At 42.5% G+C, this 23601-nt stretch overlaps 1 protein-coding gene across 1 annotated transcript in view; it reads right to left on the bottom strand.

The window, feature by feature from the left end:
* Positions 1 to 8587: 8587 nt before the first annotated feature.
* HS3ST4 (heparan sulfate-glucosamine 3-sulfotransferase 4) overlaps positions 8588 to 23601 on the bottom strand; it is a 481972-nt gene continuing 466958 nt past the window's right edge. The window contains exon 2 of the mRNA XM_056138775.1: positions 8588 to 9277. Within this exon, the coding sequence (XP_055994750.1) occupies positions 8641 to 9277 (637 nt within the window). The 3' untranslated portion in view covers positions 8588 to 8640. The remainder of the gene's footprint in view (positions 9278 to 23601) is intronic.

Consider the following 23601-nt stretch of genomic DNA (forward strand, 5'->3'; position numbering starts at 1 on the left):
GTAACAATTGTCACAATGGAGACGTTACTAGGCCCACTCGAGCAAATTGATGAACAACGGGGGGACAGTGACAGTGACAGTGAATATCTCTGTGAAACCATTCTATCCATTCTCAATCTTAGCTGGATAGTATTTTGTGTTTTATTTTTTATTTTTTGTGAGGCTTTGCTATGCAGGTGAGATACTCTCGGTAGCTTGCTGGGCTCTCTGAGAGGGGCAGAGGAATCGAACTCGGGTTAGCCATATTGGCTGCGTGCAAGGCAAACGACGGAGTGATAGCACAGCCGTAGGGCGTTTACCTTGCACGCAGCCAACATGGCCGACCCGAGTTCGATTCCTCTGCCCCCTCTCGGAGAGCCCGGCAAGCTACCGAGAGTATCTTGCCCGCACGGCAGAGCCTGGCAAGCTCCCCGTGACATATTCGATATGCCAAACACAGTAACAACAAAGTCTCCAATGGAGATGTTACTGGGCCCACTCGAGCAAATCGATGATCAACGGGAGGGCCTTTACTTTACTTTACTTACTTTATTTTATTTTTTACTTTTCAGGTAGACATGCAGGCATCTTTCTCCTATAAACATAATGTTATAATTTTGCCCTGGCCCTCACTCAACACTGCTGTGATACATAAATACTTGACAAATAAGTCATGAGATGGAAGAAAAATAAAGACTTCACCAACTATCTAGTTTAACAACAATCACTCCAAAACTTCTTTTGTCTAAGTTCATTGATTTTGAATATAGATGATTCCCCTGACATCCTTGAGACATCCTCTTGCTTATCCAAAGAAGTTTCTCTTGATTAAAATATCATCAAAAGAGGTATGGAAAGGTATGTAACCTTGTCAAACACACAAACAGGTCTAGGTCAGCCCAAAAGTGTACTATGTGGGACTCATAATGTTCTCAGCCCAGCATCGTGCATAGTATATAAAGTGGTAGAATTTCTGCTTTTGTGAACACCATTAGGAAAGGTTAGACTATGTTCAGATGAAGTAAGCCTGCTGAACATTCAGAATCAAGGAAAAACTCAACCTTGGCTTCCTGAAAATGTCTCCTTGTTAGCTTATGTAGAAATATCCCATTACTGACAATCATGTTCTGTTAGACCAATACTTTTGAATCCCTGTTTTTTCCCCTTAATTTTCTTGCATGAGGGAAGTGGAAAGTGAGCTAGTCTGGAAGAAGCCTGAGTCATTTGCATTACCTTGATCAAGATTTCTTTCTTTTTTTAAAAAAATATTTTGTTATTACTTCAATGAGTATTTTTTTATTTACAAATGTAGTTTTGGTACATAAATTCACTGTGCAAAGATTGCTATTTTTTTCTATAACAATAAGGAGTAAATGTAGTTTTGTGGGACTGGATTAAACAATCCCTCTTTAAGAAAAAGAATACAAGATAAGATCTTGTATTAAAATTGGTATTAATACAAACATTTTTCACAAAATATATATTTTTCAAAGTTTACTAATATCACAAGCAGAAAATCTGGAAAATAACAAACATTCTTGTTCATTAATTGTCTATCTCACTGCTATGTTCCTCCCTCTGCCTTTTTGACTCAAACTTCTTTTTAAAAATATTTTTATTTTAAAACCATTTTTTATTGAGGTATTAGGTACTGTTACTCATACTTTTCATACACACATTATTCAATCCGACACTCATCACCACAGAGCTCACTTCTCCCAGCAGTGTCTTGAGATTATTCCCCCCATTACACTCACCTGTAAGCTGGGTTCTGTAGATAAAACCTTCAGATCTTATAACTTTGACCATTAGATGTTTTCTCTTACTATGTTTCTCTTCCCTCCCAACTATAGATCTCTCTCTCTCTCTCTCTCTCTCTCTCTCTCTCTCTCTCTCTCTCAGGTGGTGGCAGCTACAAACATACAGATGAGTAGAGCAAATAACACAAAATTCCACAAAATCATAAATCTATTTTTTTTAAAAAATCTAAATTTTTTTAAAGTATACAAAAATTTAAAGAATATTAAAAGTGCAAACAGTGCTTGGAGGAAGTAATTGGGGGACCATATGTGATGCCATATGGAACCCAGGTCGACCTCATGAAAGGCAAGTTTGAGCAAAACTTCTAAGCAAGACTCCTAACCTTGCATTTTTAAATGAAAAGTTGGTACAAACTTTGAGGGTTCTCTACATCCATCTTTTCAGCCAGGCTCTTGGCTTGCCCTCAAGATTCCTGTTTTAACACCTTTTAGCTCTCAGATACCCCCTACACACTTTTATTTACTTATTTTGCTTTTTGGGTCACACCTGGTGATGCACAAGGGTTACTCCTGGCTCTACACTCAGGAATTATTCATGGCAGTGCTTAGGCGACCATATAGAATGTTGGGAATCAAATCCGGGTTGGCTGTGTGCAAGGCAAATGCCCTACCAACTGTGCTATTGCTCCAGCTCCACTCCTAAACATTTTTCTTCGTTTTCCATGGCTCTTTTCTTTAGCACAATCATCCCTATTATAAAATTCAGGTTCCCAAAACATCTGAAAAGGTAATATGGTATCTCTGAGAGGTGAGAGGTGACTTCACTCAGACCATGAGATGCATGGGCAGTGGACGATGAGAATAGAGTGGAATAAACATATTGGGAAGTAAGTGTCCAGGAAGGAGCCATCAGAAACCTTCTGGGAAGTCATTACTGGGGGCTGGATGGCTATGGAGAAAAGCATATATTACTCTGGGGGGGGGGGGTCCTACTGTGTGTATAAAAGGGTTAAAGTACAGGTCAGTGATATTTGAGACTGGACAGAGTGAGACGAGTTAGCCTCAGTGAGTTAATCTCTGACATTCAGTGCTACTACTGCCTCACAGCAATCACAAAAATAATGTGATGGTTCTTTAAGAGCCAGAAAGATGTGCTGAAGATCTTTCTGGTCCTTGAGTACATGAACTCTTCTCTAGCCTTCTTGTGGCTGATAGAGGTTCTGCAGTAGGTCTTCTATTGTTGTCTAAATCACCCTCTTACAATGGTCCTGGGTGATTCAGTGGGACCAGAGATAACCCAAAGGACCTCTTCTGACTTTAGAGAAAATACGATAAAAATAGCCCCAGAAATCACATTTATTTGCTCTCCTGGCACCTCTTTCTCCCACTATCCCCTGCATTGGAGTTTTATTTCCATGATGATATTGCTTTGGGTGCTTGGGAAGGTTTCTTTGATTTCCAGACCATTCAAGACCCCATCTGGGCAGTAGGGGAATAAGATTGGCTGATCATTCCTGATTTACAGGAATCATCTCTACATTATCTCCCAATCTAATTTAAATGTGGGATTGTGTGGTGTCCTTGCATTTTTAACTATGATTGATTTTTGCACATTTTTCAGCTATGTTAGTTCGGTATTTCCTGGTCACCCTTTGCTCTTGGCTTTAGACAGTGTCGAACAAAAAACAGAGGTTTGGGATTTCTAGAAGGATTTCTGTCCCAGATAATGACCTGGTTCTAGTCTCAAAGAAAAGAGGCAGCAGCTTCTCTTATAGGAAAAGATAATCCTTGATGAGTGTCTTACACACACACACACACACACACACACACACACACACACACACACACGTGTTATTTTTCCCTTCTTAACCACCCAACCTTATATTTTGATGCATTTAGTTTTTGACAGTGCCACCTCTTTCAGCTTTAGCCTAACTCTTGAGCAGAACAGAAACAGTCTTATTTCTGGGATGACACCAAATGCAGTAGTGTGTGCTCTTAAATGGTACCTATACTTAGTGGTCCTTCCTTTGGCCAAATTAACTCTCATCCCACCATGTTTCATGGTACCACAGAATTACCACTCAGAGCAAGGTAAACCTTCACCACAGGATTGTTTTTCATGTCTATTTCCCCCACAAACTCAGGACCGTTTTCAAGGCTGCTGTTCTCTCTCCCATATCTCATTCCCTTGCCATTATGCCACTCTGCCTCATCAGGGAGTTAAAAGCCTCAATGAACCTTGAACCTTGACTGACTCTACACCAGTGCTGTGTATCTGGTGTCCAGGATTCCTGGAGACTCTTGTCCATCTTCTTTAGATAGGCATCCATTTCCTCCATTTTCTTGACCTTTATTTCTCACCTTGATGACAGATGATATATAGTCTTGTCACATAAAATGTTCCCCACTACCAAAAAAGTGGTTTCATGTACCTCTTATGTCTGAAAATAATACATCCTCAAACACTTTGCATAGTTGCAAATCATACAATTTCATCTCACCCTACCCCCATTCTTTTTTTTGCACAAAGTGAGATTGAGGAGGTTCCTTAATTTCACTTTTCTTCCAGAAACATGTGATCTGCTTCTGAGAGCCCGAGATAGTTCTCAACCTTCTTTATCTTCCATGTGAACTTTTAGGACCAGCACTCAAAGCCCAGAATTCATAACTCAGAGACTAGAAAACTGCTCTTGAATCTAAAGAGGGCCTATTTGGTCTTGCTGAAATAAACCTCAGTGCTTACTGTAATTGAACCATCTTGAGTGGGGAGCAAAGGAAAATCCAGAACAATGAGACCCTGTCTGGGTTTGGGGTAGGGAACGTGTCCTACCCTGGAGTCTAAGGTTTTGCGTGTCAATTCCTGAAATGCTGATTTGATGCAGTTTGTACAGACACTTTCTTCCAGACTTGACATTGAATCAAATCAGTGGTAGTTCATTTACTCTTTGTGTCTCATACTCAGTTTATGTAAAAACTGCCTACCTTTGGTATACTCTAAAGGAGTATTGTTTTGGAAGAGGTTTCAGGGTCCTCCCATTCTGCTTCCACTTCATGAATATCATTCCCATTCCCTTCCTTTCTCATTCCCTTCCCATTCCCTCCTCTTCTCATGAGCTCTGCACCATCCCTGTAGCTGTGGCCATCATCACCGCCATCTAATGTGTGACTCTGATTAGAATTCTGAGAACCCAGACCTCCCCAGGGCGCGCTCATGTGCGCGTGCGTACACACACACACACACACACACACACACACACACACACACACACCCCTGAACTTAAACCATAGAAAGTTCTCGGAGGTTGCAAGACATTCCCACTCAGTGGTTGTGACTTCACAACTCTGAAGCCCTTGTTTTCACAGACAGTTGACAAAAATCCCTGCTGAGTGTTTTTCTAGCCCGATTATTGGTTTCTGAAGTCATAGATCTAAGCAGCAAATCAGGGCTTTCCCACCATTCAGAATCCATAATGAGGAAGGAGATTAAATGCATGTGGGTACAATGGCTGGCATACCATCTGGAAGGAGGAACGCACCTTTTCTTGTCTCTGAGTAATGCTGGTCCCTCTTTCCAGAGCCGTGGGTCCTCCCTTCAAGGGAAGCGAGGGGATGAGGAAATTAAAAATAATTTATTCTTTGCTAATTGAAATCAAATACAAAATTCAATCTGCCGTGAGTTGTCATGCATGCGTTTAAATGGGGTGTATGTATTATTAACCTAGCTCCTTAGCAGGTTCACTTAGCTTTTCTGGGTAGAAAATAATATTTTGTCAAATTTTCACAGTGAAGAAAGGGGGGACCTGGATTAGTGACTCACCCCCAGAGTGACACGGATCAAGTTAGAGTAGACACTGCAGAAAATAAAACTTAAACATGTCAAGTTTGCATTTCTTTTCCGAATCATGAGCTTTCAACCATATTGCCAAACAGATCCATAGAATAAAATCCTCAAGATCTCTGGGCTTAGGCCTCAGTCTTATTTCTCCAGAGAATTTTAGCTTACTGTTAAAATATGTGCATACTTTAAGGGGTGATAGGAGGCTTTTATTTCCCAGGCAAGAATGGTTTATTAACCATTCTTGTTAGCCACATTAAATAACAGATTTGTTTGTTTTATTTATTTATGGATTTTTTTTGTGTGTGGGGGTCTCTCAAGAAGTGTTCAGGGGGGCCGGGAGTGGTATTCTGATGATGTGATGCTGACAGACCCAGAGGTGCTGTGAGCTATCAAGACTATACACAGCTGAGCTGAGGGGGGCAGTATATGGTGTTAGGGAGTAAACTTGGGGTCTCTTCTTGTCAGGCACATTTTCTAGCCCTCAAGCTAGCTCTTGGCCCCTTACTGGATTTCCTTTTAAATATTAGCTCTTAAGATTCTAATGTTCTGAACTTACAGAAACAGAGAGATAAACAATGCAAAGGGGTGTCTGAGAGGTTGAGTCATTGTGTATCTGCTCAGAAAGAAGAGATGGTGGGGGTGGGGGTAGTCATTTTTGATGGCAGAAACACCTTTGAAACTTTATTACCAGACACTACTTAGGAAGCATATGTAGTCACTGTCACTGTCCTCCTGTTGTTCATGGATTTGCTCAAGCGGGCCCAGTAACATTGTGAGACTTGTTACTGTGTCTGGCATATCGAATACATCATGGGTAGTAAGATCACCATTATATTTCCAAACGTGAGAGATAGGAAGTGGTGTGTGTGTGTGTGTGTGTGTGTGTGTGTACGTGCACATGTGTGCACATGAAGGAGGGAGGGAGGGGGAGAGAGAGAGAGAGAGAGAGAGAGAGAGAGGTGTTATTTTCATTAATTTCTTCAAAGGACATAGGAATCATTTTGATTGGAAGTAAGCTCCAGAAAACACTAACAGAGATTTCCAAGGAGGAGGAGAGAAAGCAAAGAAATGTACATGGAAGACTGTCCTCAAAAAAAAGAAAATTGTCCTCAACCCTGATTTTCAAAGGTATATATGACTTAAACCACTCCCCACAACAGAAATTCCAAATCATCAAGAACTCTGAATTAGAGTTCAGGGAGCAGCAGCTTGAAAAACGCCATAGGGGTCTCTGCTCTAGATCTGGTCACACTCCTTATCTATCTGCATGAAACAAGGTCCTCAAATTGGGCAGCTGGCAACATCTTCATCTGAACAAACGTGCATTTCAAGTAGGCATGCATGCATGTCTGTGTGTGCATGAGTGTTTATGGTTGCTTTTATTTTTCTTTTTCTTTGGTAGTGAAAGCATATAGGTTGCCCAGTAACCACTTTATATCTCAAAAAATATTTCTAATATAGCTTCTGAAACTGGCACAGCAGTTCATTCCTTGTTTTGATTGGCGAGGACAGGAGGCATTTCCAGGAACCACTTCTTTGATCCGAGTTCAAGAATCATAATACTCCACAGATAGAAAGAATCCCCTGAAAGACTCTCCAGTTTAAGAAGGAATTGGAGGCAGGGGAAGGGGGCAGGGATGGCTAACACAAACACACCACTGAAACCCAATGCTGAGGTTGCATTAAGCTTTATAACAACACAGTTTTCATTTAGCGGGAGAAATGACAGTTTAATAACAGCTGAACAGATTTAAGTCCCCCGACTCATACATATTTCCAATTTTCTAGAACAATTCCTGGTTTTGGAGATTTGTGAACAAGTGCTTCATGTCAAATGTTGCATTTTAATTCAATCAAGTGAATGGAAGGGGCACTTGATTCAACAGCCCTTGAAGGGGGGTGTCCACATACAACCCATGCCCTCCCCACCCCCAAAACTGGATCTGACAAATGTCGTCAGCTCTCTTGCCACTGCCCCTGACGTGCCGTCTCTCAATTGAGGGGATAAAGCATGATGTGACCATGAGAAGGGCGGTGGTGCAAATGGAAAAAGGGTGATAGACCCGCACTTGGTTGCATTACTAAAGATTACTTTTAACAAAAGACATGCCAATTTCCTGGTCCTTGCCTCTCTGGGTACTCCACAGAACCTCCGCCCCAAAGCACGTTTCACAACCATTTTGCAATGTGGGGAGGGATATTTTGGAGACAAGGAGGCTGCCCATGAAGGAGATGGGCTTCTGGTTTTCCATCTTAGATATGGCATTCCTCTACCAACCTCAGGACTCAGCTTGGAGATCAGCAGTGTGGGCTGGATTCTCCCACAGTGGTAGAAGCTAAGCTCTGCCACAATCCACAGTACTCATGAAGAGAGAGATTCAACCCTCCTCTGAGGACCCTTAGAAAGAAGGCTTTCAGGGGTGTTCGATTTTCTTTTATTTTTTAAATTTTTTGGTAGGGAACGTGCATGCCTCTGCCTTCATAAGATGAGATGGGAGGAAGCCAATGGGTTGTAGGATGAGATCGTTAAGGTAAAGGCTAGAGGCCCCACAGCGGGAGAACCTTGCTCCCTGGGAGTCCTGGAGCTCTCAGCCACAATTAGCATTCTGGAGAGAGGCCAAAGTACAGATTTATAGAGCAAGGACCTTTTTCTGCTAGAGGGCTAGAAGTCAGGCTTCCTAAGGTGAGAGCTCCCTAAAAGTAGACCTTCCTTTCTGGTCTTATCACTTACACATTTATGGCACTATCTCTGACCCAGATAGCTCTTTATCCTGTCTTCAGACTCTATTAACTAGCAGAAGACAGAGTTTTACTGGTGGTCCTAGGTAGCTGTCTGGTTAACCAGATGCTTCTTCCCAGGCAGACCTGGTTCCTCCATGAGGAGCACCCTGGGATCCATCACTTCGCCTAGGTCAATAGGATTGGAGACAATCCTGACCAGTCAAAGGAAGAGATGGATGTGACCTTCCAGCAAGGCTGAGGCAGCAAAGCCTGGGTGATTGGGACTCAGTTAAGGAGCACCCAGAGATATCCCCTTGCCTTCCCGCCACCTCGCCACCCTCATTTGTCACCCTCCTCCTGTTCCCACTGGAAATCTTGACCAGTCATTTGGTAAAACATCATGTTGAAGGGTTTGTAGAATTTCCGCAGTCTGTGGATCACATCTGGGTCAATGCGGGGATGAGTCCGGCCTTTGCTCTTGCCTAAGCACCTCGGGGCACCGCTGTCTTCCGGCTTCTTGAGGCAAGGGAATCCCTTGGTTTTGTTGAAATAGAAATGTTTCTCATTTACCACCCGCTTCAGGCCTAGGAAGTCCTGGACTTTGGCCATTTCCCCCGCCGGATCCACTATGAGTCTCTCTCCACTGACAAAGAGGATCTGGGAGAGGGGGAAGTACTGGAGCCAGTTCTCCAGGTGCAGGGCGTAGATCCCTATCCGAATGGCACTCCAGGAGGCATCGATCAGCCCCAGGGTCCGATTTTTGAAGGCCAGCACCTCGAAGGTGGGGATCTCAGGCTTCTTTGACAGAGTCTGGGTATAGTCAGAGATGGCCCTGGTCACAGGGTTCCTCACCACCACAATCAGTTTGATGTCCTTGGCCATGGAGTGGATGCGCTTCGGAGCCTCATTAGTCACAAAGTAACTGGGGGTCTTCTCCATGGTTATCTGTCCATCCACTGTCTTAGGCATCACATTTCTGTAAGAGGGAGGAAACAGAAAGAGAGAGGTTATTCCTGTGGAGAACTACTTTAATGATTTGCATTAGTTATGTCAAGCACATAGCCCTGTGTGGAGCTCTTCATTGATAAGCACTTGGAAGTTATTTTTAAAATTTAGTTCTGGCTAAAGTATTATCAGAAAAGGCAGTCTAAGGCTGATGCATCTATTCTTGAAAATTTTATGCGAGCTAAATTACTGCTTTCACTCTTACCAATTATATTTAACCCAGATATATTCTTGTTACTCCATATATTAGATCTAGACACTCTGAAAGGGAGATAATGAGAACACCTCCTTCACACTACAGTATAAGGACTAAAGAAGATAATGTTTGTAAAGTATTTAACAGAATCTGGCATGTATAAGAGTTTAATAAATCAAGGTTGTTATTATTGTAGTGGATTTTGGAAAATGTTGAGCTCAACAAGACCTCATAGATTATTTAGTCCAGGGGTTGACAAACTACTCCTTGCCTCCTGTTTCACTAGAGCCTGCAGCTAAGTGTGAATTTTAATCTTTAAATGGTAGGGGGAAAAACAAATAACAGTGTTTTGTGATACAGGAAAAGTATACAAAATTCCGATTTCTGTGCTCAAAATGAAGCTTCATTGAAATGTATCCACACTCATTCCTTTTGAGATTATGATTGCTTTTGTACTATAAGCAGAATTGAGTAATTGTAATAGTGACCATCTGACACACAAACCAAGCATATTGATGAGCAACGGAGTGACAGTGATCACCTGAAAATGAAATAACTAAGACCCAAAAGTAAGGGAATGAACATGGGCATTCTATAGGTTCTATGTCCTCAGAAAGTTGAATTAATGCTCCAAGTCTCAACTCCCTCATTTGATCTGATCTGAAACTTCCTTCAAGATCAGTCAGGACTACACTGACAGAGAGTGTCAGAGTGTCCCACGAAAGAAATCCCAGAGTGCACCTAGGGATCTCATTCTTGCTTCAATTCTAAAGTTGTCTTTTGAGCCAGTGATAGATCACACATGCAGGTCCATGTCTTTGGGTTTTCTTGCCAAACTTCAAACACAGCTCTCCATTCCTGTTCATTTTGACAGAGGGTCTCATTGGGGAGCCTCAAGATATTGGGGGGAGTTCGACAGGACTCACGCCCTAATCCTAATATGTCAGGCCCGTGGATACTATTATGGAGCTTGTGATTCCATTACACAGTCAATTTGCTAGAGGCATATGCAGACTGAGGCTAACTGATGATAAACCTGCTCAATACCTGTCAGTACCGCAGGCCATCTGCCACCATGTGCTCCATTAAGTCTATTCACTTCTGAGCCATGCACCAAAGTGGTACATTTAGGATTACACAAGACCTCTTTGTTATGATGACATGCTTTTAAATGTCTCCGCTAATAAAACTTAATATGGACGAGGATCCCTTAGCTTCTAACCATAATTAAATTTATTTACTATAGCATGTGTGGAGCAAGAACGATTTTTCTTTTATCTTTAATTCACATGCTTTGTCAATAATTAATTGCTACTGGGTTTTGAGCTTTCTCCTCAAGCACTTTTATTAGGCAAGAGGATTTTCCCTGGTAGAGAAATTCACAGAGAGCTAGTTGTTGTTAGAGTGTGATGATAATCAGCAGAATGGGGTTTTCAAAGCAAAGTAATAACCCTGGCCATTCATAACCATGTTTGTCTTGGAATGACGTATTCCCCGAAGTATCCTGAGTGCCATCATATTGGAGTCTGCCTGAATTTCACCACATTTAACTACCTAATAGAGAGTAGTAGAAAAAGAAAGTTTTTAGGACTGACAAATGCACAGTTTAAGAGTTCTGAATACCCATGTCATCTCAATAAAATTACTAAAAACACCTGGAATTTCAATTTTCTGATCCCAAATATGGGGTTAACATAACCCTGATTTTATAGGATTATAGTGAAGATAATGCAAATAAATATGTTATATTGCAAGTACATGGCAGAGCCTGGCAAGCTCCCCATGGCATATTCGATATGCCAAAAACAGTGATAATAATGGGTCTCATTCCCCTAACCCTGAAAGAGCCTCCAGTAAGGCACCACTGGGAAGGATGAGTAAAGAGAGGCTGCTAAAATCTCAGGGCTGGGACAAATGGACACGTTACTGGTGCCTTCTTGAGCAAATCAATGAACAATGGGATGACAGTGACATAGCGATACAGTGATATTGCAAGAAATCACCTAAATCACTGTGATAATGTAAGCAGATCACTTAAATCAGTTGGTGCTGAATTTTGTTTTAACTTAAGCAAGGGCTACAAGATCATTGGTATAGTCATCCTATGAGAAAGGTAAGGAAAGGTATTTATCTTTAACCAAATGGAAAAGCTGAACCACATAGGAATTAAGGAACAGATTTAGAAAACAAAGTATATTCTGATTCAATGCAGTATCAGTCAACCACACTTTCTCATCTGGAGGTCAGTGCCTGGAGCCTAGCTCAGTCAGAATGAATGTGAAGAACTCATGGAAGTATTTTAATTTCATCTCCATTGGAGAGACTCATCTCATAGGATGAAAATACTGAATGGGTGTTTAGACAAAAATTACCTGAAGATATTTTTATGTGACCCTTTCCAGATTTTAGCTCTTCTGATGTATTTTTGCTTGTTAATGTTTTCTTATGCAGAGGAAGAGCAGTGATATTTTTCCTCTCATCCTTTCTCTGCCCACCCACTTCTTAGGCCTTGGTGCTTGTCTTTACATTGAGCCCCATTCAAATTCATCTCCTTCACTTCAGCTAATTGCTACCATCTGTTAAGATCTTTGTGGAGCTCCAGTCTTTTATCCATAGCATCTGGGACGAAATGGCAGTCAACCAATAAGCCATTGTGTATAGAAGAGTGTGTGTGTGTGTGTGTGTGTGTGTATGTGTGTGTGTGTGTGTGTGTGTGTGTGTGTGTTTAGTACAAAGGGGACTGATGACAAGGGGTCAGTGCTTAGTACAAAGGGGATTGAGGACAAGACTTCTGGAAAATGCACCAGAAAAGAGGCAGAGGAGCCTGAATGGCTTTGACCATCATGTTATAGGAGAATGAAGCCAAGCAACTAAGGAGAGATCCCATAATTTTTTTTTCTTTTTGAGTCACACCAGGCGATGCACAGAGGTTACTCTTAGCTCATGCACTCAGGAATTACTCCTGGCGGTGCAGGGGACAATATAGGGTGCTGGGAATTGAGCCTAGGTCGGCTGTGTGCAAGGCAAACGCCCTACCTGCTGGACTACTACTCCAGCCTGGAATGCATATTAAAGATCAGGCAAATGGGCCAGGGACATGGCTCAAAGGACTGGAGCATATACTTTGATTGCAAAAGCCCCAAATTTGCTCTCTACCACATATGATTCTCTGAGCCCTGACAATACCCTAAGTATCACATAGGAAATAGTTTCTAAGCATCAATAAGAATCCCCCACCCCCAAGGTCAACAGTTCTTTGTGATGTGAAAACGTTTGTACAAGAATGGCCCTCATAAATAACCCCAAGATTGTTGGTCTGAGCTAACGGTTGAAGAGATGTGGAGAATAGTGTGAAAGAAGCTGGATTGGAGGAAAGGTACCACATCTAATTGGGAATCAGTACTACGAAGCATCTGTTATGTATCCAATTACAGGTTTCTTTAACTGAATAGGAAAAGCATTTAGATGCTGGGTGTGCAAATTTCTTCATTCTGTTACAAATATTTTCACTAACTTTTTAATTCCCAGAGATCTTGATAATGACCTATTTTACAGACAAAATAATGTCAGTACAATTTGCTCCCATGCCCTTCACAATTAGCTTCAGAGCCAAGGGTGCCATTTTATTCCCCTTTTGAACCCCAGTGTAGCCTAATCCAGCACCTGCCACATGGTAGTGGACAGATTATTTTTGGTGCATGGATGTATAAATAAATGCATGGTCTCCAGAAAGCAGGAGAACTGGGTGGGTGGGGGTATGATGGTTTGGAGAGAACTGCTCCTCTAAATAGGTTTTCCAAGCACAGGGGTGGAGCATTTTGGAGTTCTATTCCTTGTCTGAAAGACCATGCACTTCAGTGTGGGCCATATGGTGAGAAAATACTGCATCTGGGCTTGGAACAGCTCGTTAACAGTATCTGGGGTGCTTAGAGCAGCCGTGACATCAGCGTCAACACACAGTCCTGAAGCGAGAATCATTCCGCAAGATCACACAGCTGCTCTCACAGCTCGGATGTTTATGAGACTCTATCCAAATCCTGTGCCCCACCCTGACTCCCACTGCCAAAGTGCACACATACACAGCGGTGTGTGTGTGTGTGTGTTTGTGTGTGTGTGTGTTGGGGCAGGGACCTTTGCTAAGTACAAGCCTGTGTGCATGTTAGGGTTAGGGGCTTTGGAGGAAACAAGCAGAACAATGTTACACACAAGGTGATCAAGAACATATTAACTAAGATTTTCTGAGTGTTTATTCCCTGACTTGTGGTCCAAAGTTTCAGTTCAGACACCTAACCTCTTAGCCTTTCTGGTTAGTAAGTTCTACGGTGTAGTTGGGACCATAGCTCCAGAAATGTCAAGCTGGGATCCTCATATAGAAGTGTGACACTTGGAAAATTACCTAACAGGTCTTTTGTCACAATCTCTTTATCAGGTAACAGTCATAAAAGTAATAATTACTATTTCATAATGATTTTATAAAAATTTATATGAGAGCACCTTACATGTGTCAGGCTTCTGATATATTTCTTGCTATATAAAGGTAAGGTAAAGGCCCTCCCGTTGATCGTCGATTTGCTCGAGCGGGCCCAGTAACGTCTCCATTGGAGACTTTGTTGTTACTGTGTCTGGCATATCGAATACTCTCGGCAGCTTGCCGGGCTCTCCGAGAGGGGCGGAGGAATCGAACTCGGGTTGGCCATGTCGGCTGCGTGTAAGGCGAACGCCCTACCCGCTGTGCTATCGCTCCATATATATATATATATATATATATATATATATATATATGTGTGTGTGTGTGTTTGTGTGTGTGTGTGTGTAAGAATGTTTTCTATCTTTGGAGGGGGTTTGAGTTGGACCATACCTGGTGGTGCTCAGGGCTTACTCCATGCTCTGTCCTCAGGAATCACTCCTGGTGGGCTAGGGAGACCTCATGGGGTTCTGGAGATAGTACCCAGTTGGCTGCATGCAAGCGCCTTGATCACTGTACTATCTCTCCAGTCCCATGACTGTTTATCCCCACTCATAGATCAGAAAACTGATTGATTTATTTACTTTAAATCACAAGTGTAGAGGAAACAAACTTCAGGTAAGACTGCAGACTGACCCTAGCTTTTTGCCTATGCTTACCCAGGTTCAGTACAGCCCAGCACAGATGTGACTGACCCAAGGTCACTTTACCAGGAGGTGGTAAAGCTGCACCTTCAAATGAGACGCATTATGTGTTGCAAAGGTGGGCTGTCACTAGCTCACCACTGGGAGTTACAAAGCCCCAGACTAGAATTCCCAGAAACCTGGCCAGATCAAGCTACATAGTTCAATTTGTGCTATGTCTCTCTGGGGCCTCCTCAATTGAAGCAAATGGAACCATCATGAATGCCAAGGGAGCGAGCAATCACCCGTGTGAGATATAAAGTGCCCATTCTCCCTGGAAGGGTCAGCTGCACAGCTTGCCTTTGGCTTGCCTGAATTAGAGGTACACGGGTGCCTCACATTTTCCCAAATGCATTATCCAGTGGAACAAATGGTGCATAAATTAGTAATATTTTCTGAGCCCTCTTGATGAACTGTAACCCACGAGAACGGTGGTTAGAGCAAGGGCAGGAGTGGGGCCATTTCCTCTGCACGGAGGAAAGAAACTTACTTAGAAATTCAGTTGAGCACCTGCGACTTGCCAAGGTCCGAGCCAGGCAATTTCACGTGTCATCCTGCTTAAACCTCACTCGTGTACCAGACGATTCACTGAGCCTGTTAACCCAGACATGGAAACTGAGGGTCGGAGATGCGATGAACCCTGTTCAAGGACACATCTTGAGACTGTCCTCTGCCCAGTTCTGCTGAAAAGTTGACTATGGTGACCAAACACCAAGTCAGGAATGTTGGATTCTACGTAGGTGAAAGACCAGCTGCTGGGAAGCCACACTTCTCAGATAAGGAAGCTAAGCAGCCTAGGCCCAGAGCCATATGGGTATCAGCCAAAAAGAAGGCAAGAAAGAAGGTATTCAGACTTATGACTCAGGCTTCACAACCAACTAATGAAATGAGGCCACGGACTTCCTTTCTTTCTGGACCCAATAAGATGACTTTGTTAAGGGTCCAGGGCGATAGTACAGTGGGTAGAGTGCCTGCTTTGCACACAATCAACCCAGATCCAATCCCCAGCATCCCATATGGCCCCTGGAACCTTCCAGGAATGATTCCTGAGTGCACAGCCAGGAGTAATCCCTAGATACTGTCAGGTGTTGCCCAAAACCAAAAGAAAAAAATTATTGATTACACATTAATTATTGATTAATTATTGATTACACATTAATTTCATGCTAGTGTTTTATAAGTATCAGATGTCAGGTACAAATTGATGGTAAACACGCATGGTATATGCCTTTTAAATGATGGCAGGTACTGGGAAGGAGCGACTACAGTATCAGTTTGACTTTATAACTGGTGTGTAGTATAAATGGGACATCTCTATTATGAGTAAAGGTCTCTTTGCAAACAAAATCATATCTACTAAGTCTGCAGGCCCACGAGAGGGAGAAGGGGGACAGAAATGTGTGGGACAGAAGATAGAAGAAGAAGGCAATGGGAAAAGCAAAGGATGAAAAAGAGGGAAAAGGCAAGGGGAAGGATGAAGAGACACAGGAGTTGGGCATTGTACGCACAAAATTAACAGCTGGAAAAGAATGAGGAGATGCTTCATGACTACACTGTGGAAGAAAGCAAATCCAGGTGGCAGGTGATTTTTCTGGTTTAAATTGGGGTCAGGCAGGTACAGATGTTTTAGGATTAGAAGGTTTACAGCGGTCTTTGTCAGAGACATTTCACGGAGATGGTAGATTATTAGGCCTATGGAAGTAGGCTGAGTAGGCGGTCAGCATTTCCCATTTTATCAATGAGCAAACGGAGCCTCTGAGAAGAGCCTTGTGTAAGATCGCACAGCTCACAAGGTGGGGTTGGGGTTTAAAACCTTGCTAAGCTGGTGTTCTTAACCGCTATCCAATCTGATGAAGCAGAGGAAGGTTCAGTATGAAGCTGGAGGGTGCAGTGTGATACTACAATGTGCAGGGCATGCAGCCAACCCAGGTTTGATCCCCGGCATCCTATATGGCCCCCCGCCCCATGACTCTCCAAGCGTGATCCCTGAGAGCACAGTCAGAGTAAGCCCTGAGCACAGCCAGGTGTGGCCCAAAAGCCAAAAAACACCCCCCTCCCAAAAGAAAAATAGAGTGGAGTTGAAAAATGCAGAGGATGGGTGGAAAAGTAAGGGCCCCGCAGATTTTCCTACTGAGAGGAAGCCTGATATGAAGAGACACGAAAGTGGATAAGGCCACGAGGTTAGTGCTCAGTTGGGGACGGGGTTGGGAGCTTGAGAGCTAATATTTAGGAACTTCCTGCCTAATGATGCCAATATTCCTGATGATGGAGTAAAGGGCCATTTGCAAGTTTGAAGAGCTGGGAGATTAGATAAGAGGACTCAATAGAATGTAGCCGGATAATAGGTTCAAACTTATGGATTATGAAAACACAGTAAGAATTTTTTTTTCTTGAATTTTGCCTCCAGAGACTCATCTAGAAAAAAAAGGCACGGAAACTCTAGGATCCTCACCCTGCCACCACCCCCCTGATTACTGCCTCCAAGGATTGTTGCCAGATCTTTATGTTTAGGGTTTGGAGAGTTCTAACAAGCTATTGCTGGTGTGTGCTGGTGGACTATTTTATGGACTTAACAAGAAGTCAGCATATTAGATGTTGGTGAATAACGCCACTGAGAGAGAAGACTCCAGGTTTCCAGGTTCCAGTCTTGATTCAGTTTCTCAAACTCACACTCAATCACCTTCCATGGCAGGTGATTCTTTGTTGAGGGCAGGGATGTCCTGTGCATTGCAGGATAGTCAATTAGGATTCTAACCTCTATCCTTCAGATTCTATAGCATCCCTGTCAAGTTGTGATTAAAAAAATACATATGCCCACAGACATTGCCAAATGTCCCGTGGGGCTCAAAAACCACATTTCTCCCCAGACTCTGTTGAGAGCCACTTGTGGAAATAAGTTGTCTGGCAGAAATCTTGGCATGTATGACATGCGGGACTTGGAGAAGTTACTTAAACTTTCTGTGCTGTTGCTGTCGTCTCTGGCATGACAGATGCTGATAAAAATTATAATAATGATAGTACCTTAGAAGCTTGTATTAAAATTAAATGGGTTAAAAACTATGCTGTCTTTACAGTTTGGTACATGATAAGCACTGTTTTAACCATTTTCTGTCATTACTGTGGGTTTTAGGCCACAGAGAAAATTAATCTGCAGTAATCTGCAAGCTGTCCCAGTATATGAAATGGCAAATATCTCAGACTGCTGAACACATTTTCTGTATTCAGAAAAGCTGAATGTGATCTACAGACTTTTCCATAGCTTGTGTAGGTGGATCCTATGAATCTTTACAGACTTCTGGCAAAGCTTGGAATCGAAAGAACATACATGGCCACCAACAAAGTCCCTGATGACCCAGCCTGAGGAAACCCTTTAAAAGAGATCAGAGGTAGCATAGAATAATGGACAGTAAAGGACTTCTGTTCAAGCTAGCTACATGGGTTTTAGGTATTAGAAAACAAGAATTTTTTTGAAACCAAAATACTAAAAAAAAGTAATTAATCTGATTTACACAAGAAAACCCTCAAGAGCTCTTGAGTATCAGCTGAACTTGGAGGCCATAATTTGAAAGGATGACAAACTCCCCCGCATGGCAAAGCCTGGCACACTACCCCTGACATATTTGATATGCCAAACACAGTAGCAAGTGTCACAATGGAGATGTTACTGGGCCCGCTCGAGTAAATCGATGAACAACGGGAGGAGAGTGACTGTGACAGTGACAATATTACAACAGTACACAGGGGCCAAATATACATTCAAGGGTTGTGTCAGGTTCATGGGGCACAATGATCAGAATCATGAAAACTTGGTGAGTTTGTGAGGGCCTTGGGTCAACTTTAAGCTGGTGAAGAAGTTCAGATGAAGAAGTCCAAATGGAGAAGTCCAGACCACTGATGGACAGAAAGACAATGAGGAGTTGAAGAAACTCTGAGTGTTTACATAGATGTTGGAAATAAAGGGTTGACTACATTTCTGGGTGTAAAGTACAGAGAGAATGGAATTCTCTTCATAATTTTCCTGATGATCTTGCTAAAGGCAAAGACAACTAAGATGAATTTCTAATAATCACAAACAAGTAAGATAAGTGTCCAGGATATCAGTAACTATCACAATCAGAAGGGGAAGAGGAAGAAGACTACATTCCAGTTTGAGAGGAGAGCTGTATGAAGCAACAGTTATTACTCTCTTCTGAGAAGCCCTAGCATAGCGGTAGGGTGTTTGCCTTGCACGTGGCTGATCTGACCGACCCGGGTTCAATTTCTCCATCCCTCTCGGAGAGCATGGCAAACCACCAAGAGTATTTTGCCTGCACGGCAAAGCCTGGCAAGCTACCCGTGACGTATTTGAAATGCCAAACACAGTAACAAGTCTCAAAATGGAGATGTTACTGGGCCCTCTCGAGCAAATCTATCTCGAGCAAATCGATGAACAACAGGAAAACAGTGACAGTGACTGAGAAGCCCTAAGGGTTATGGGTTATGAACCACTTGGAATGAAACTTTCTTAAATGATTATATATATATATATATATATATATATATATGCAGCCTATTCAACGAGAAAATTTCTTTGTGATCACAGGCACATTGCAAGACAAATAACAATGGGGGAACTACTCTTTAAAAAATAAGGACCTCATCCAGTGGTGCTCTGGGGCCAAACAGTGTTGGGGTTAGAACTGAAGACCTTGCCCCCGGTGAGATTATGCCCTTTTGGGGGGACTATCTCCCTCGTCCCCATTTCCAGCTTATCACAGAATGAGTCACAGCTTTTCAAAGTCGGCTCTTGCTTTCTTAGTGTGGATAAGGAGAAAATCAGATTTCTTTCATCTATTCTTTCCTAATGGTCCCTAGGTTGTCTGAAGTGGTCATGTACAATATAAAGGTCCTTCCCATGTCCTTGCATTGTTTTTGCCAGTAAAACCTCCTCTAGTAGATTCAGGGCACCTGCAGCTCAGAAGGCATAGGTATGTGTGTGTGTGTGTTTTCTTTTTGGGTCACACCTGGCAATGCACAGGGGTTACTCCTGGCTCTGCATTCAAGAATCACTCCTGGCGGTGCTCAGGGGACCATATGGGATGCTGGGAATTGAACCCGGGTTGGCTGCATGCAAGGCAAACACACTACCTGCCGTGCTATAGCTCCAGCCCCCATAGGTGTGTTTTGTTGGTGCAATCAACTCCCTGAGGAGGGTAGAGGGAGGCCAGTCCATCATAGGAGGTCCCAGGCCTTCACTCTTTTGCCCTGAACAGGTATCGTCATTGATCTTATTACACTAGGATATTACTTATTACTCTGTTTCCCCCTGTGGGATCTGAAATCTGAGACCTATGCTACTTATTCAACTAATTATAAATTGATTATTTTACATTTTCTATATCAGAACTATGGGCAATCAGGTCATGAGTGTTTCCCCGGGAGAGAAAAGCAAAGTCACTTCATTTTGGCCACCATAGTATATCTGGCACTGTGCCAGTAGTAGATCAGAAGGGAAGCAATGTCTTTTCCAGAAGAAGTTTGTCTTCTATGAAATATAATGAAACTAGATGGATATGCTCAATCTTGCCTGGTAGAGGTTCAGGAACTGCAGTTGAGAATCACTGGCTGAAGGTTGGTTAGATTATAGTCCACACCACCTCCTCCAGAAGCTTGCTAAGAGGAGGTTCATTTTTGACAGTAGTGTGGCAAAAACATTCACTCAGGTTCAACTGTGAATCATGCATTTTGAGCAACTAAAACTTACTGAGTGCTTTTTTATTTGTTTGGGGGCCACACCCAGGGTTTATTCTTGGCACTATGGGATTATTCTGGTGGTGCTCAGGGCACTATATAGGATGCCAGGGATCAAACCTGGATTGCACGCATGTAAGGGAACACCCTACCTGCTGCACTATCTCTTTGGCCCCAACTTTTTTTTTTTTTTGCTTTTTTTTGGGTCACATCCAGCGATGTACAGTGGTTACTCCTGGTTCATGCACTCAGGAATTACTCCTGGCTGTGCGTGGAGGACCATATGGGATGCTGGGAATCGAACCCGGGTCGGCCGCGTGCAAGGCAAACGCCCTACCAGCTGTGCTATCACTCCAGCCCCCCCCACCTCTGTTTTTGCTATTCAGTTACACCTTCGTTGAGCATGAATATGTCCATGAATCCCCACCACCACCAGTCCAAGAGAGCCAGCACGCTGGCCCAAAGTAGAATAGGTAAATAAAACTGATTATGTGCTTTTGGGAGTCATTTCTTGTACAGCAGGACAGCAGGAATGAGTGCAAATCTATGGAGTGAGGGAGGAAGAAGAGCCACACACATTCTGATTATACAGGACTCTGAGAGGTGCTCTAACCTCCTCAATGCATTCCTCTTAAGGATGACTCTGCTTGGTAACAATTAAGTGATTAGATGCTCTTTTCTCCTTGACACTCCTAGATGCCCCAGCATTTAAGATACCTCCTTGCTGGACCAAGCTCAGCCACTTACTGGGGCCCGGACCTCACATTACACAAATGATTGGTATAGCATTTGTTTCTCCTCATTGTCTCTGACTTTTCCCAGAGTGATCATTCGTCTTGAGCATCAATAGCCCACCATATGACTTAAGTTTACTTCTTCATATGGTTGCATTTAGAAAATACATATGGATAGAATGCAATGATGAATTCAACATTTCTTTAAAACAAATTTGCCGTTGAGTCATCACCATTGAATCTACATTTTTGAAAGGATGCCACATGTGTGCATGCGTGTGCATGTGTTTATACGAAATATTTTTCATTGACATAAAATCCTAATGGTCCCCATAGGTTATGAGGCATGGCCTTAAGGAGATGACTGGGTTATAGGTCTGAGGCCCTTCGGAATAGGATTAGTGCTCTTAGAAGAGACAATCAGGGGGCTCTCAAGAGGAAAAAGAAGAAAAGATGAGTATCTGTTGTGAGTTCTCAATGAAAACTAAATTTGTTCAATGAACACTAAATCTTGAAATTCTCAGGCTCCAGAACCAGGAGAAATAAGTGTCCTATTTAAGCCCCACCAAAACTGCTATTTTGTTGTTGTTGTTTTTACATTCCACAAAATACTAAGATGCACTTTCACAGAGTGACTGAAAGGAATGGCTGCTCAGTCTGCGAGCTGGTGATTGTTTCTGTTATATATGAAGTCTGCTTCTTCAATGCGCTTTTCTGAAGATGCATTTCTATCTGAGAACCTGTGCTGTTGGTCAAGTCCTTTACTGTTGGCCTCACATACATCCTTAAGGTAAATGTTTATTTTTAATAATCATTTGTACATTTCTTGTTTCTTAGCCCTGGATATGATCAGTTAAGATAAATCAAGTTGATACAAACACACTTGGTGCTCTATTGGTGAAAGGGTTGCTTGAGTCAACTTGTGTTATGTCCAAAGACTTGAGAAATATGCCAGTCAAGATGAGACCATCAATCGCTATGAAGAACAGTTGTGCTCGGTGCTGGGAAGAACAACACTGTGCCCCATGGCTTCACACCAGCTCTTGAGTTTTGTTGCCATTAAGACTTTGTGTTCATGGAAACAAGTCTCTCTGCTTATTGATTAAACCCCATAGGACCTATTTTCCCCTCTATATTTGCTCAGAAGGACAGATCAGACCCTTCTATAAAATATACAGGTAAGAGACCTCTAACTTGTCCTTGAGACATTTCTTCCAAAAAGCTGTGTCTCTAAATCAAGCTCTCTAGCTTCAAAAATGTAAACTACAATCATAAATTAATTAGTGCACCCTATTGTGCCTGTATTTAGACGTGACTTTCACAGCTTGGGGCCCCAAGATAAAGCAAACAGATTTCAAACCAATCAATCTGATCACATAGCATATGGAGAAATGACAAATAGATTGGAAAGAACTTGAGCACACACCTAGAGAGACCCACACAAACAGCACACCATGAAGACATAAGACTCTTCTATAATAAGATACCCACACAGTCCAGTCTAGGAACTGTTTCTCTGTCTCTGTCACTGTCTCTCACACACAGGTACATGTGTGCGCGCACACCCCCACCTACATACACACTCCCACATCCCACACACAAACACACAGTTCTTTGATCTTCCCACAACTGTCTTCTCATTTTTCAAATCTTGATTCAAACAACATCCACTTAGCAAGTTCCTTCTCCAAACACCCCTTCTAAAATCACTCTCTTTCACATCAGTCTTTTTTGTACATTTCACAGTTATAAATTATATTATAGATAACCCTGTTTATGTGTTAATTTTCTTATGTATAATCTGCCTGTTCTTCTAAAGAATGTGAAATCCAAAGAAGGAAAAAGGGACAGGATATAGTTTAGTCGCTAAAGTGTCACTCCTGCCCATTTGAGGTGAGCTGGATCCTTTATGGTGCCCTGGATGCCAAGTGTGATTTCTGTGGCCCTGATGTTCAAGACCACTGCAGTATTGCCTGTAAACCCCCATATGCTAAGAGATTTGAGACATCATAGTAGCAAGATGGCTACTAAAGGGTTGAGCATGCAAATGAAAATATGGGTAAGCACTGTGGCTGGATTGTGCCATTGGCAAGCACAAGTAAACACATAAGCGCTGTAGTCAAGTATGTATTGTGTCATTGGCAAGCACAAGTAAACACATAAGCGCTGTAGTCAAGTATGTATGTAATCCCTGTTCACTGCAACAACGAAAACAAAGGTAAGGGTGGAGGAGGGATTAAATCTAGTAGAAAGATGATTTGCCACTTAGGTATATACTGTCTCCCCTGTACCTCACATAGCACCCAAAATACACTCAATGCATATTTACTAAATGAAGAAAAAAATGAAAAGTAGAGTCTCACTGGAAAGAGGAATCGTTTTTCTTTTCCTGCCAACTTTGCTTGCACCCATTCCCGATTTCTCTTAATCCCGGATAGGGCATCAACAGCCATCCTGTCGCTCAGCCCCAGTCCTAAAATACTTAAT

The sequence above is a fragment of the Sorex fumeus genome, unplaced genomic scaffold, assembly GCF_029834395.1.
Source record: "Sorex fumeus unplaced genomic scaffold, SorFum_2.1 ptg000130l, whole genome shotgun sequence".
Lineage (NCBI taxonomy): Eukaryota > Metazoa > Chordata > Mammalia > Eulipotyphla > Soricidae > Sorex > Sorex fumeus.